Source organism: Lissotriton helveticus, chromosome 7 (genome assembly GCF_964261635.1).
Source record: "Lissotriton helveticus chromosome 7, aLisHel1.1, whole genome shotgun sequence".
NCBI classification, from domain to species: Eukaryota; Metazoa; Chordata; class Amphibia; order Caudata; family Salamandridae; genus Lissotriton; species Lissotriton helveticus.
Genome location: NC_136068.1, coordinates 530,860,833 through 530,873,601, shown reverse-complemented (window position 1 = coordinate 530,873,601; position 12,769 = coordinate 530,860,833). Strand labels below are relative to the sequence as shown.

The 12,769-nt window shown below is 43.7% G+C and overlaps 1 protein-coding gene across 1 annotated transcript; it reads left to right on the top strand.

The window, feature by feature from the left end:
* Positions 1-5,699: 5,699 nt before the first annotated feature.
* On the top strand, positions 5,700-9,051 carry LOC144766858 (serine/threonine-protein kinase SBK1-like). The gene is made up of 3 exons (XM_078650571.1): positions 5,700-5,873; positions 6,410-6,607; positions 8,314-9,051. The coding sequence occupies exons 1-3, from the start codon at positions 5,700-5,702 to the stop codon at positions 9,049-9,051; spliced, it is 1,110 nt and encodes a 369-aa protein (XP_078506697.1).
* Positions 9,052-12,769: the final 3,718 nt, after the last annotated feature.

The window sequence follows — 12,769 nt, the reverse complement described above, 5'->3', positions numbered from 1 at the left end:
AGGTGTTGACTGTGAAAGGGCTTTACAATGCCTCACCACGTTTGGCACGAATGTCCATCAGACTGTTGGATTATAACTATGAGGTACAGTACTTGCCCGGAGCAAAAAACGTAGTGGCAGATTTTTTTGAGCAGGCTTCCATTGAAACACACAGGAACAGTAGCACAAGAAGAGGATCTTTGTGTTGCTAGCATCAACGAAGAATTCCCTACCATAAAAAGGAGTGCATGGACAGAGGAATGTAAAAACGACAAACTAATTCAAGATGTAAAGAATCACATCATAAAGGGATGGCCACAGACGAAATACTTGGATAATGAATTACGAATATTTTGGGAACTGAGAAATGAGCTGTCAGTGGAAGATAATCTCATCCTAAGACAAGGGAAAGTTGTACCTCCAAAAAGTCTCAGAGAGAGAATAATCAAGCTATGCCACGAGGGACATTTGGGTATGAACAAAACCAAACAAAGAATAAAATGTTGGTATTGGTGGCCAGGGTGTGACATGCAGGTGGAAAGAGCCATAAGAAAATGCATCGAATGCGAAAATTCAGACAAAACTCAGACGACCCTGCGACCCCCTCTACAGCCATTGCAATGCCCGGATGCACGATGGGAAAGAGTTGGAATAGACATCATGGGACCAGTGAGATGGCAGGATCAAGGAGTGTATGTCCTACTGTTAGTGGATCACCTTTCTAAGTGGCCAGAGGTGAAGGTATGTGGAAGAGTAGAAACTAGTGACATGCTCAAGTTCATGGAGAAAGTATTCACCAGGGAAGGCATCCCAAAAACTATTGTCAGTGATAATGGAAGCCAATTCACTGCAGATGCCTTCAAGAAATTTGTGGAAAGGAATGGAATCAATCATAAAACCACATCAGTATACCACCCAGCGGGAAATGGAGCGGTGGAAAGGTTCAATAGAGTGATAAAAGAGACCATTCAACTAGCGAATAACAACGGAAAATGCTGGAGGAAGGAAGTAAACAAAATGGTTTGGGGATACAGAATCACCCCTGGAGTGAAAACATTGGTGAGGCCATTCGAAGTCATGAGGGGCAGAACTCCCATCTCAAAGGTCAATATTGCATGGTTCAAACCTGCGATGAGAAAGGAGTGGTCAGTAGATGCCATAAGAGAAAAGATCAAAGAAGCACAAGAAGCTTATAAAGATAAATACGACAAGAGCAGGAATTGCAAGGAGTTCGACATCGGAGTAGGAGACAGAGTCAGAGTGAAGAAAAGCGGAGGCATTGCCAAAGGTGATAGCAGATTCTCTGTGCCTCTGGAAGTAGTGAAGGTTTTCTGTAATTCAGCCTTGCTCAGCGACGGAAGGGTATGGCACGCCTCTGCAATGGCTGTCTGTCATGGGGTGGAAACAAACATACAGGACGGCAAAGAACAATGCCTTGTGCGAGAAGATAAAGGTTGCAGAGGATCACAATTTGAGGAAGATGAGTCAGAACAGGAGGAGGATTGTGATGGAGAAACGCATGAAACACGTAGCAACCAGGCTAGACAAGACTTTGGAAACATTGAGTCTATTGGTGAATGTGAGGACTCCAGCACACATGCCTCTGTAGTGTCCCAGGACTCGTGGGACAACTACACTCCAGGAAACGGACAAGAGGAAGAAGAGTCCGAGAAAGCAGAGAGTAGTTTTGTGTACAAAGAGGCTGGAGAATCCTTACCTAGAAAGGAGGGAACTGTTGCAGCACCTGCAGATGCACCCATGTGTGATACAGATGGAACTAAAGCAAGCACCAGCAGTTTTGGCAGGGTTCTTAGTAAACCCAGTAGATTTGATGACTTTGTTTGTGAATAGTGTTACTTAACAAATTACTTTAAATCTGCAGCGCGTAACCAAGTGCCTTCCCAAAGGGAAGGAGATGTGTTATGTTTTGACCTTTTTCTATTTCCACTGCCTGTAACTGCGCTAGCTGTCCCCAGCGCGTAATTGGTTAAGCCAGCTGGAATGTTGACAGCTGAGCTCTGTTTTGACAGTTGTGTCAGTTGGCGCCCGGCTGCGAACCTCATGCTTGCTACGGTGTGTAGTCTTAAGGAATAAAGCATTCTTTTATTACCACCGTTCCTGAGTCTCTACTTAACAGATCCGCAGGCGTGGACCAGGGAAACTTGAACAGGTAAATGCCTGACGCTCTGGCCTTGCTTGGCAAGTGTAGAGACGCCTCTACGTGGTCGCTACTTCCAGCAACACGCACCATCGGCCACAGGGCCACCCCAAGCTTCAGCATGCCCTGCACAGGTTCGTACCTTAGTCGAAGCAGCTGACTTTTCGACTTTCACCAACCCAGGCGTAAGTAGGTCATTAGAAAAGTTTTTTTTCCATCGCATTTAGGTGCGCGTAGTCCCTTAAACAAAATGGAGTAGCGTCCTGCTGCTACTCCATTTTGTTTAAGGGACTAACGAGTACAAGAATACATTTCTGTTAACTTTTTAGTTACATCTTCTTTTGTTGGGTATATTTCACTGGCTTTTTATATCCATGAGAACAATTTACACTTACACTAGGCCAGTCCAACATTTCTGCAGAACATGAACAATAACAGAAATTGAGAGCAATTTTCACCGCTTTCAGCAAGTTTCTGTTTTACAAGTCACTTTTTCCCATATTAAAAGGGACGCACCGGCGGCGCCAGGGGCTTGTAAATAAGCCACTGAGTCTGGCTGCAATCGAAAACCATGCCTCCGCGCGATAGCTTTTTAAAGTCAATATAAATTAAGACTGGGGCGTGATATTCCTGTTCATTGAAAAGTGTGATACCGCGATGATCCACTGGGTGGAGACAGCAGGCAATTAATCACATTTTATACTTTCTCTCTGCGAGAGGCTTACTGAAACGTGAGTTTACCGAGACTTTTCGGTTAGACCTCTTTCCCGCAGTCCAAGTTAGTTTAAATTCAATTTTTCTTTCAAGAAGCTTTTTTTTTTTATCCATGTTATACCATTGCAATACTATAGGCTAATCTTAATTAATGCTTGCTTTTTGAAAGCTTTAATAGATGCAATTGTATTAGTTTGGCATCAGAATGTAGGAACAAGGAGTCAAACATTCTTTTCTAGGTCTCATCTCTCAACGGGAGGATGGGACACCTGTGTGACGACCGTTATTGGATGGGGGCCGAGGGGTGGGTGTGTGTTTGGGGTTCCGTGGTCCCAGAACGAAGCTTTCACCCATCAGCGGGTGGGGTGCTCACGCCTTCACCCTTCCACATCTAGCTAGCCCAATGGATACATGTGATATAATATTGGAGATTCAGGTGCCCCGCTTCACGGTCAGTGGGGTCGGTAACATTTTGCTTTACGTCACTGGCCACCCGGTGGCAAACGTGGATTTTATGGATTATTTAACAGTTCATAATAAACGCACTCTAGTGCCCAACATTGTTTACACTGCTTGAAACAGGTAAAAAGTAGAACGTTCTTTGAAATAAAGGTATTACTTTCAGAACATTGAAAAATGAAGCTATACTCACGACGGAGGTCTACCGAGTCGGTCAGCTGCAGTCCCTAGGCCAAAAAGGATTGTCCAATTTTTTTGGGGAGATTTTCTGGCCATCTTGGACTGCGGATGTGGAGCATCCATTTTTTCTTTTTTATATCTTGCCTAAGACAGTCTCTTTTTAGAGACATATAGCCTAATTCACAAAGGTAAAATTACAATTTTAGCGTGTTTGTTTCTTTTTGAATTCACAAACTCCTATTTAATGATAAGTGTATAACTGCAGAGACTACGCAGGAGCGGAGAACTCTGCGCGAAAAAGATAGGATTGTATCTTTTTATGTGCAGAGTTCTCTGCCCGACTGCGGAGTATCTGCTGTTGTAAACTTACTATTAAATAGGAGCTTGTGAATTCCAAAACATGTGTAAACTTAAACATGTCAGTTTACCTTTGTGAATCTCGTCCATATTGTTTTCCAGACTAATAGTGAGCTTAGAGGCAGCCATTGCTTTCCATTGGTTGGCTTCATAGCTATTCTAAATTCAGCGGCCAGCATGGCTCGCGGGTGGTGGAGTGCGCATATTTTAAAAAAAGCATAAAAATGAATAAATTAAACTTACCTTTGCACTGGGTCCCGCGTCTCCGCTCCTCCTCTTCTGTCTCGGACGGAAGCAGAGCCAGGTTCCACTGACCAATCACAATGCTGCAATACAGTGTTGTGATTTGTTTTGAGCATTCTGGTTGGACGCTCAACCAGAGAATGGGAGCCTGGGATTGTTCTCCATGCAGGTTATAATGCAGCCTGCATTGAGAACGGGGAAAGTGCGCATGACTGGTTTGGGCGGCACTAGAGGGCCGATTAAACAGTCATTGAGCACTTAGGGCTTCAACGGGCGGCTGACAGCGCAATACCTGCTTGTCTGCAGACTGCAGAACTTGTGCTGGCGCTGCTTTCAGAGTCCTGGGTCTCTTTAACCTGCACCGTCAGCCGCCCTTTGAAGCCCTAATCAGGACTTCCAAAGGTACCATCGACCTTAACTTCATAGTATTCATACTCTGACAAATACCCTTCTGAATTGGACAACACCCAATTCTCATACTGTTTTTAGGTCCTGAAGGAAGCCCTACGACCTCTAAGGGGCACCTATATGGGCTGAAACATGTCGACCATCGAATTGGACTAAGAGTGCGGTGGACTCATAAACAGTCCTTCCCTGCACAAACTTCACTTTTTTATATAGTCTTCTCATAAACCAAACGGAATACAATTTTTATTTTTAGGTAGTATGATGATCACTTTAATCAACACACTTCACTTGAGCACCTTTCACTCATCACCGATTACTGATCATTACTGCAAAAACCAGTGGTTCCTTCCAGGTGGAAGAAGCATACAAAAAGAGACCCAATGATGATGCTGTGACGTATCTAATACAGGCGGAGAATCAAGATAAACCGCCACACGACCTGCCTACGTGAATGAGGGTTTTTTAAGTACTTTTTAAAGTACTGACGGATAGAATACAGTGGACCCTGATAGCAGGTACAAGTGATCCATTCCCAATTTATTTTGACTGACTAATAGGAAGCTGAATGGATCATAGCACCTTCTAACTCCCCTCCTCCCCCCATCTCCCTGATTTAAATAAATGTTAGCCATGTTGAACAGCAGCCACATAAAACTACGTAATATATGTATCTAAGAAATCACAGGATTAATATTTGGGTGATTCACAAATATCCTTATAAAAATCTTTTCACAGAACTGGGCAGTCCTAGGAAAACCAGGTCAGCCTATTCAAAGGCTACCCTCCCCTGGCACTATGAACCAAGTTAGTGACATACATAACCTTTGTCAGTACTATAAGGATTTTTCATGATTCCAGTATTGCGCAAGTCTTTAATTTTGTTCTAAATATTTTATACAAATTGAAATATAGGTCGATCACAGCAATAGTTATTTTGTTGTGGAATTAACAGGGTAGCTTTAATCATGTATATGCGTTTTAAGCTTCTCCACCATAAGATTAGAGGAAATCACATTTTAGGAAGTTACATTGTGTCCTAATGAATATATACTAAAGTAACATTCTGTGACCTAGTCACCATGATGCAAGTGATTTCTTGGTTTGTGCCAGTTTTCAATGTATTTGTACTTGACTATTGTTCTCTGTGCTAACTTTTGTTTTTTCATTGTGTCCGCCTGTAGGTACCCCAGTAAATCACGCCATGAGCCCAACAGTGATTGAAACGCAGTGTATCCTAGAAGGACTGGTGTCCATGATGTCTTCTAGGCTGCAGGAGGTAGATCTCGAAGACTATTATCAAGTTGTCGAAGAGCTTGGGTCTGGGAGCTTTGGATCTGTGTTGATGGCTAAAGACAAGACAACAGGAAAGCAGGCAGCAAACACCAAACAGTGGAAAGTAGTCTCTTAAAACACACATTCCCAAACAACCTCCAAAAAAGTAGCTTCATACAGTCTTAGGTTGTAAGCCCGAGCTGTTTCTTTCTTCGCTTCCATAAAGAAGATGAGCTAGGTAGACTCCGGGATTCCCTTGATTAATAATTAAGCTTATTGTTAACACATCACATTTCTCGTTGGAAAGGGTCAATCAAACGTGGATACATATTTAGTTGGACAAAAACAAAGACCATGATTGAAGACAATGTCAATCTTGTTAAATGGCTGTAGTATATAAATTGGATGCCCCATAGTGGAATTATTTTGAGTTACTTGCTATGCAGGTTCATCTGATGTGGTTCCACTGACTCAGGCCTCAACTGTTTATCACGCCCTTCTTGCTTAAACCCATGCGGGTGTTGCACAAATCCCCATGTTAAACCTCTAATTAAACTCTGATGGCCTTCAAATGTGGGTGAAGTGAGAAATGCAAGAAGAGAAATTGTAATTTTAACGTCCATATTTCTTACAGACAAGACCACAGCATTGAAACTTCTAAAAAAGAGCCAAACCACGCTGGAGAGATTTCTGATGGAGCACCTCACATCTTTCTTCCTCTCGTCACACCACAACATCATCGGCTCCTATGGAGTGGCTTTCCAGACTATCGACCACTACGTTTTTGCCCAGGAGTGGTCTCCTGTTGGAGATCTGTTCGAAATGATCGAGGATCGGGTAAGTGTGTTGTTGGCTATGGCTGTATGAGAAGAATTGTACAATGATGTGGCACCTCAATAGGGGCAATAGGCCTACGTAACTTGCACAACAATCAAAATATTGAGATGGGGAGCCCTGACTGATGGCTTCTTTATGCTATAACTTCTTTTGGGGGTCCGAACCTTTCGCATTTCTGTGCCTGCTGAAAAATGCTGAGGTTGAAGTGTACCACTTCTGCCATGGGTGAGCTTCTCAATTCTGAGATCTTCAACCCTGAACCAAAATGGAGAAGGTGTCGCGTATTTTGACACAGCCGCATCAGTCAGTATGGGACTACAAATAAGATTGAGTTTTCAGGTTGGTCTCAAGAATCCAATATGAGAACCATAACCTAATTCTATCTGGCCAGGTATCGCCAATGTCCCTTGGTTAACTTGACCCCCTAACGCTCCCGCCCCAACAAACCCATGTCACAGACAAGAAACCACAACAAGCTCTTTATTTGGTTTAGTGGTCGTAGGACCCCATGCCATATTTATTCTTACATATACACTAAAACACATTTTCTTTTTGCACAGTAGCCCACAATTGTACAGTTGCATGTAAAGGTGGCTATTACCTAGTCTTAACAGAGGTGCTAATACACTGTATTTACCTAACCAAAATTGTTCCTGTGAATCCTTTAAAATCCTTTTTTGCGAGTGAGATCATAAAGGTTGCCAGTGTCCCATCCTCTTAACACCCCATGTCAAATAAAATCGAACATGGGTGTGCCCCTTCTGTGGTTAGGACGTCCCCTACCGGTATTCTCCTGTGCAAGGTGCCTGTCTGCCCACTAGGCAGGGCTGGACTGGGAATCTCAACCGGCCCTGGCAAAGTGCTCTGCCGCTCCCCCCCCCACTAAGGGGGGATGGGGGATGGGGTGGTGGAGATGCCGCCAAGCTCTTTACAGGGGCCGGTTTCGGCCGATTTTGTTACAGGGCCGATTTTGCAGCCATGCTGCAAAAACGGCCCTGTATCAAAAACGGCCCCCAGGGGCCCAATAACCGCCCCCCAACCCGTGCGGCGCACTGGGGGATTGCCCGGTGCCCGCTACAGCCAGTACGGCCCTGTCACTAGGATACCTACTTCAAGCACCCCTACACTCAACACCACCCACCCCACCGAGCCTGTGCTAGCTTGCACTCAGTGCGCCTGTAAGAGCGGATGGCAGGTAAAAACTAGGAGAAATACAAGTATTTCTCCTTGTTATGCCGCTCTAAAGGCAATCGTTTTTGGTGCTGTCTCAGATATACAGATCCTTGTAAATCTGACGCCCACATCAACACCAATTGCATGCCCCTTTGTCGCTTAAAACGGAGGCGAGAGGACCCATATTTTCAAGACTGCATTAAGCCATGCAAAGTGGCTTAGCCCCGCCTTGCCAATATGGAGCAGGGCTTCGCGCCACGGAAGCGACAGAAAAAGTGACGCTCCGGTGCTGCAATACCCATGTAAATATGCCCTCTGGTGTTTATGGAGGGAAGAGTGAGTAGCTTTGATTGGAACAGCAGCATTAAGGAAATGGTTCTCCAAACCATGCCTAATGAGTGTCAACTAGTCTTGTGCAAAATTTGCACTGACAAACGCAGTGACAATGTAGTGCGGACTCTGGAAATTAACTCTGGGAATGAATTATGCATTATGTCAAACTTTACTAAACTTTTTTTAAATCTGATTTTTAGGTTGGAATTCCAGAAGTGATGGCCAAACGTTGTGCCGTGCAGATTGCAAGTGCTTTGGACTTCATTGGTAGCAAGGGACTGGTACACTGTGACGTGAAACCTGAAAACATCCTCCTGTTCGATGAAGACTGCCGCTGTGTCAAAGTGAATGACTTTGGTCTTACTTGCTTGAAGGGGACACCTATCCGAGCCAGGTCTGGCACCTCATCGTACATGTCCCCTGAACTCAGCCGCCCCAGGGAGGGCGACACCTTGCACACTGCTTCCAGCCTGGATTCCTGGGCCTTTGGAGTGCTCCTGTTCTGTGTGCTCTCTGGATACTTCCCTTGGGAGGAGGCTGTGCCAGAAGACAGCGGCTACAATGCATTTGTCAACTGGGTGGACAACTGTGCTGCGGAACCACCTCCTTTGTGGGAAGGGTTCACCACAGGGGCCCTTAGTATGTTGAGACGGCTCTTGGCTCTCGATCCCAACGAAAGAATCAATGTTCTGGAAATCATGCAATTTGTAGACTTTCCTTGGAAGGCGGACAATCAGAAGGACTGTGATTTGGATGGAACCCAAGCCGCTCTGAAGAAGCCAAGCTATGAGTCTCTTAGTGAAGGTGCCATGTCCTCATCCAGTGATGGCGCAGACAGCAGCAGTTGCACCAGTGGAACTTCATCGACCTCTTCTCGTTCTCCATTCCTTGATGTAGAAAGCAATAACTCCAACCCTATTAGCTTCACCTTTTCCTAATGAGAAAATCCACTCTACTGATATTTCCCTAGTTTGAGGGGATTTCAAGAGACTTGTAATATAAAATCTTATGCCTGGAAAAAAGAGTTGACATCTTGGCGGTAACTCAATGTGACCGGTCAATGCCAGGACAACGGAGTCTTGGAGGAGTGAACCATCCAATGTAGAGTTCACCATTATATACATGGGATCTGAAAATCTCATTCCTTGACCTCTTGCCATCTTTACACATCTGACCTACAGGACTGCACTCAATAAGCAACCTATGTTTCGGAAGCTGGGTGGCGGGTTCAGGTGGTATGTGATGCCTAAAAGGCAATCCAGCTGGTATGGGGCAGCATTATTATCCCAAAATGCAAGGCGTTTCTAGATTCAAGTCTGAGCCAGTCCATAATGATTGAAGACAGAAAGACTGCTCTGAGCAAAACGGTTACCAAGATCATATGTTTTGCTCTGATGGATGGAGAGTATCCATGTTTACTAATATGTCGGCTTGTAACCTAACCTGCCTTTTATAGGGAAATCTGAGATGATAATCAATGGAGAGCACATGCAAGTAGGGGCTAGAGGACAATACAAAATGGCCGCAAATGCTAGTGGGATGTTAGATGCCAAGAAGCATGCAGATATCTATTACTGAAGCAGTCACTTTATACAATCTCAAGTGAAACTTCCAAAGGATATGACCACACCCACTAATGCGAGAAAGCTGTGGTCTGAGAAATGCCATGGAATTTCCACTTGGCAGTCGTAATTCATAGTTTTCTGGAAATCCAGTTTATTTAGTCTGACCAGAAAGAAGTTTGTTTAATTAGTGTGCACACAGGTAACTTTTTTTTTCTTTAAATTTTTTTTATTTTTTTTATTGGAACTTTCTGTGATCAACACATCAAGCATGTAAACATGCCCCAAAACAATAGGTATGTGGGAGTGAAAGCACAGTCGATCATATTTTGCATCAACACATTTCATAGCCATAGATATGCAATGAACAGACAACTGTCAGATTGTATGTTGGTACTTGATCTGTCACCCATTACAGGGACTGAGGGTCAGGGCTGCTCTTCGCTGTCCTTCATGTCAATAAAGTAATAGCTTAACCAGGGACCCCATATTTTGGTATACTATTTCTTGTTTTATATGTGACTTTTTCAGCCGCCATATATAGATCCATTCCATTTTTCCAGCCCTGCAGCGTGGGAGGATCTGGTGCGTCCCAATGTTTGCCTACATCTCACTTTCCCACTACAACGTCCAGATTACTAAATAGAAGTTTGGCTCTAGGGATATCTACGTCTGAAGGGATACCCAACCGGGTGTATTTAGGGTCCAGGAGCTGACCCAAAACGGCTTTAGAATATTGTACAGCTCATCTGCTTTGGGCTCATATACGTGACAATGACCATGAAGAGAACTTGGAGTTTTCTTCTTTTCTCCCCGCAACCAGAAAGGCAACATGAGTCAACATTCACCCAGTATGTGATGCCTGCATTGCATACTGGGGCTTCATAGCATGATCCCAAAGTACAGGGGACATATGTACAGGCCCAAACACAGCCATACTATATTCAGTACAAGACAAAAGGATGGCCATTCCCACCACCACCACCACAATTTGAGGCTTTGGCCATCTTCAGCTGCTTGAAACCTTCTTAGACAACGTGGTCCTTAGTCAACATGGGATTACCACCCGCAGGCATGTTTGCACCCTGGAATTTTGCGCTGTGAAAATTCAACAGACACCCTCTGCCGCACTTCATGCTGTTGACTGCTTCAAGAAATGTGCAGAAGTACTTTTCAATTCTCCCAATCCTTGATGATCAAAAATATCAGGAGGAGGAAGCACCACCCCACTTTACTCAAAGGCACAACCACCTCAACACCATATCTGTGGGGCTTTTTTTTAGCCCCACTCCAGAAGCAACAGCCTTATATTCCATTTGCATTTGCATCATTAGTCTTCTTCATTATCCATTTTCACTCAAAATTTTTTACACTAATCCTCTTTAGGTTGACCTCATGTTTTAAATCCTTTTTAGCATTTTCTCGTGCAAGGGAATGCTAATTTTCAAAGTTTCGTATGTCTTGGTGGGCCCTCAGAACCTCTCATCCCAAAGACACGACTGAAGCATAATTCATTCATAGCAGTTTATTAATTTCCAATGCATTTCGAACCTTGTTGGTTCTTCATCAGGGATCAAACTGCAAATAACAAATAAAACATGTCTTACAAACACATCTTAAAAAACCATCATGCTTATGTTACGTTTTCTGTCATTTACCCTCCATATTTACGTCTGATTTCCACTTGTCTGCAACTCAATCAGTTATTAGGTTACCCGCCCTTTCCTATGCCTTTAAACTACTCGCCTCTGTGTTCTCGCTCGTTGTTTTCCCCTTTGCTTTAAACATCCGTGGGTCAACCTCCCTTACACCCCAATCTCACCCTGCTACGCTTATGCATTTCACCGCCTTCTGTTAACCTCGAACGTCTCCGCTCACTACTTCACTGCGACGTGCCTATTCGTCTCTATATACTCCCTTTCCCATGCACTCCTGTCTATTCTTTCCCTTTTGTAGCCGCTCATACCTGCCAACTGGAGAACGTCCTCCATTCTTCAAAACTGCAAAAAGCTCACTGATTATTGAAACTCCCACCTGTCTTAAATAAACCCCTCACTTCCTCTTCATAATTGACCCACCCCTTCATTAACCCGCCCCTTCATGACACCTCTTCGCTACTTTCTTAATTTCCACCCAAAACTACATCTCCCACAATCTCCTGCACAGAAAGCGTCTCGAAGCATTATTCGAAGTTTTTAGCTACCACATCAACCTCAACAAATTGCAGCGTATCCGGTGTAAAGACAGTCTTTTTTAAAAAACATTATCCATTGTTACTTGTGCATTATTAGTCCTCTCCATCTGACTTTTGAACATAAACTCGCAGCGATGAATCAAGTTCTTTCTCCTTGCACGTTTCCATGTTTTCTCTGAACTTTTTAAAAAACTCAAGTACATTGGGTGCAAAACTCCACTGGGCTGAACATTGATACCTACACATAAACTCGGGTTGCACTCCGTTTTTCTTTCCACCAATGTTTCTTCCTTATTCCCACTTTTTATGTAATCCATATTTTCAACTTAAGCGGCGTGCTCACTGCTTTTCGTGCCAGCCCACACTACACGTGTCGAACATAAACACCATATCTGTGGGGCTTTTTTTTAGCCCCACTCCAGAAGCAACAGCCTTATATTCCATTTGCATTTGCATCATTAGTCTTCTTCATTATCCATTTTCACTCAAAATTTTTTACACTAATCCTCTTTAGGTTGACCTCATGTTTTAAATCCTTTTTAGCATTTTCTCGTGCAAGGGAATGCTAATTTTCAAAGTTTCGTATGTCTTGGTGGGCCCTCAGAACCTCTCATCCCAAAGACACGACTGAAGCATAATTCATTCATAGCAGTTTATTAATTTCCAATGCATTTCGAACCTTGTTGGTTCTTCATCAGGGATCAAACTGCAAATAACAAATAAAACATGTCTTACAAACACATCTTAAAAAACCATCATGCTTATGTTACGTTTTCTGTCATTTACCACCTCAACGCCACAGCCAAGAAAGGGCAGGACACCCAGAAGAGAGTCAAGTGTCGACTAAATTATCAGCAAAAAACACCACTTCCTACATACAGGTAAGGCGCGCAGATACAC

Coding starts and splice junctions, on each gene's coding strand:
- LOC144766858 (XM_078650571.1), top strand. CDS start 5,700: ATGAGCCCAACAGTGATTGAAACGCAGTGTATCCTAGAAGGACTGGTG. Junction 5,874..6,409: donor AGACAACAGGAAAGCAGGCA/GCAAACACCAAA, acceptor CTTACAGACAAG/ACCACAGCATTGAAACTTCT. Junction 6,608..8,313: donor TCGAAATGATCGAGGATCGG/GTAAGTGTGTTG, acceptor TCTGATTTTTAG/GTTGGAATTCCAGAAGTGAT.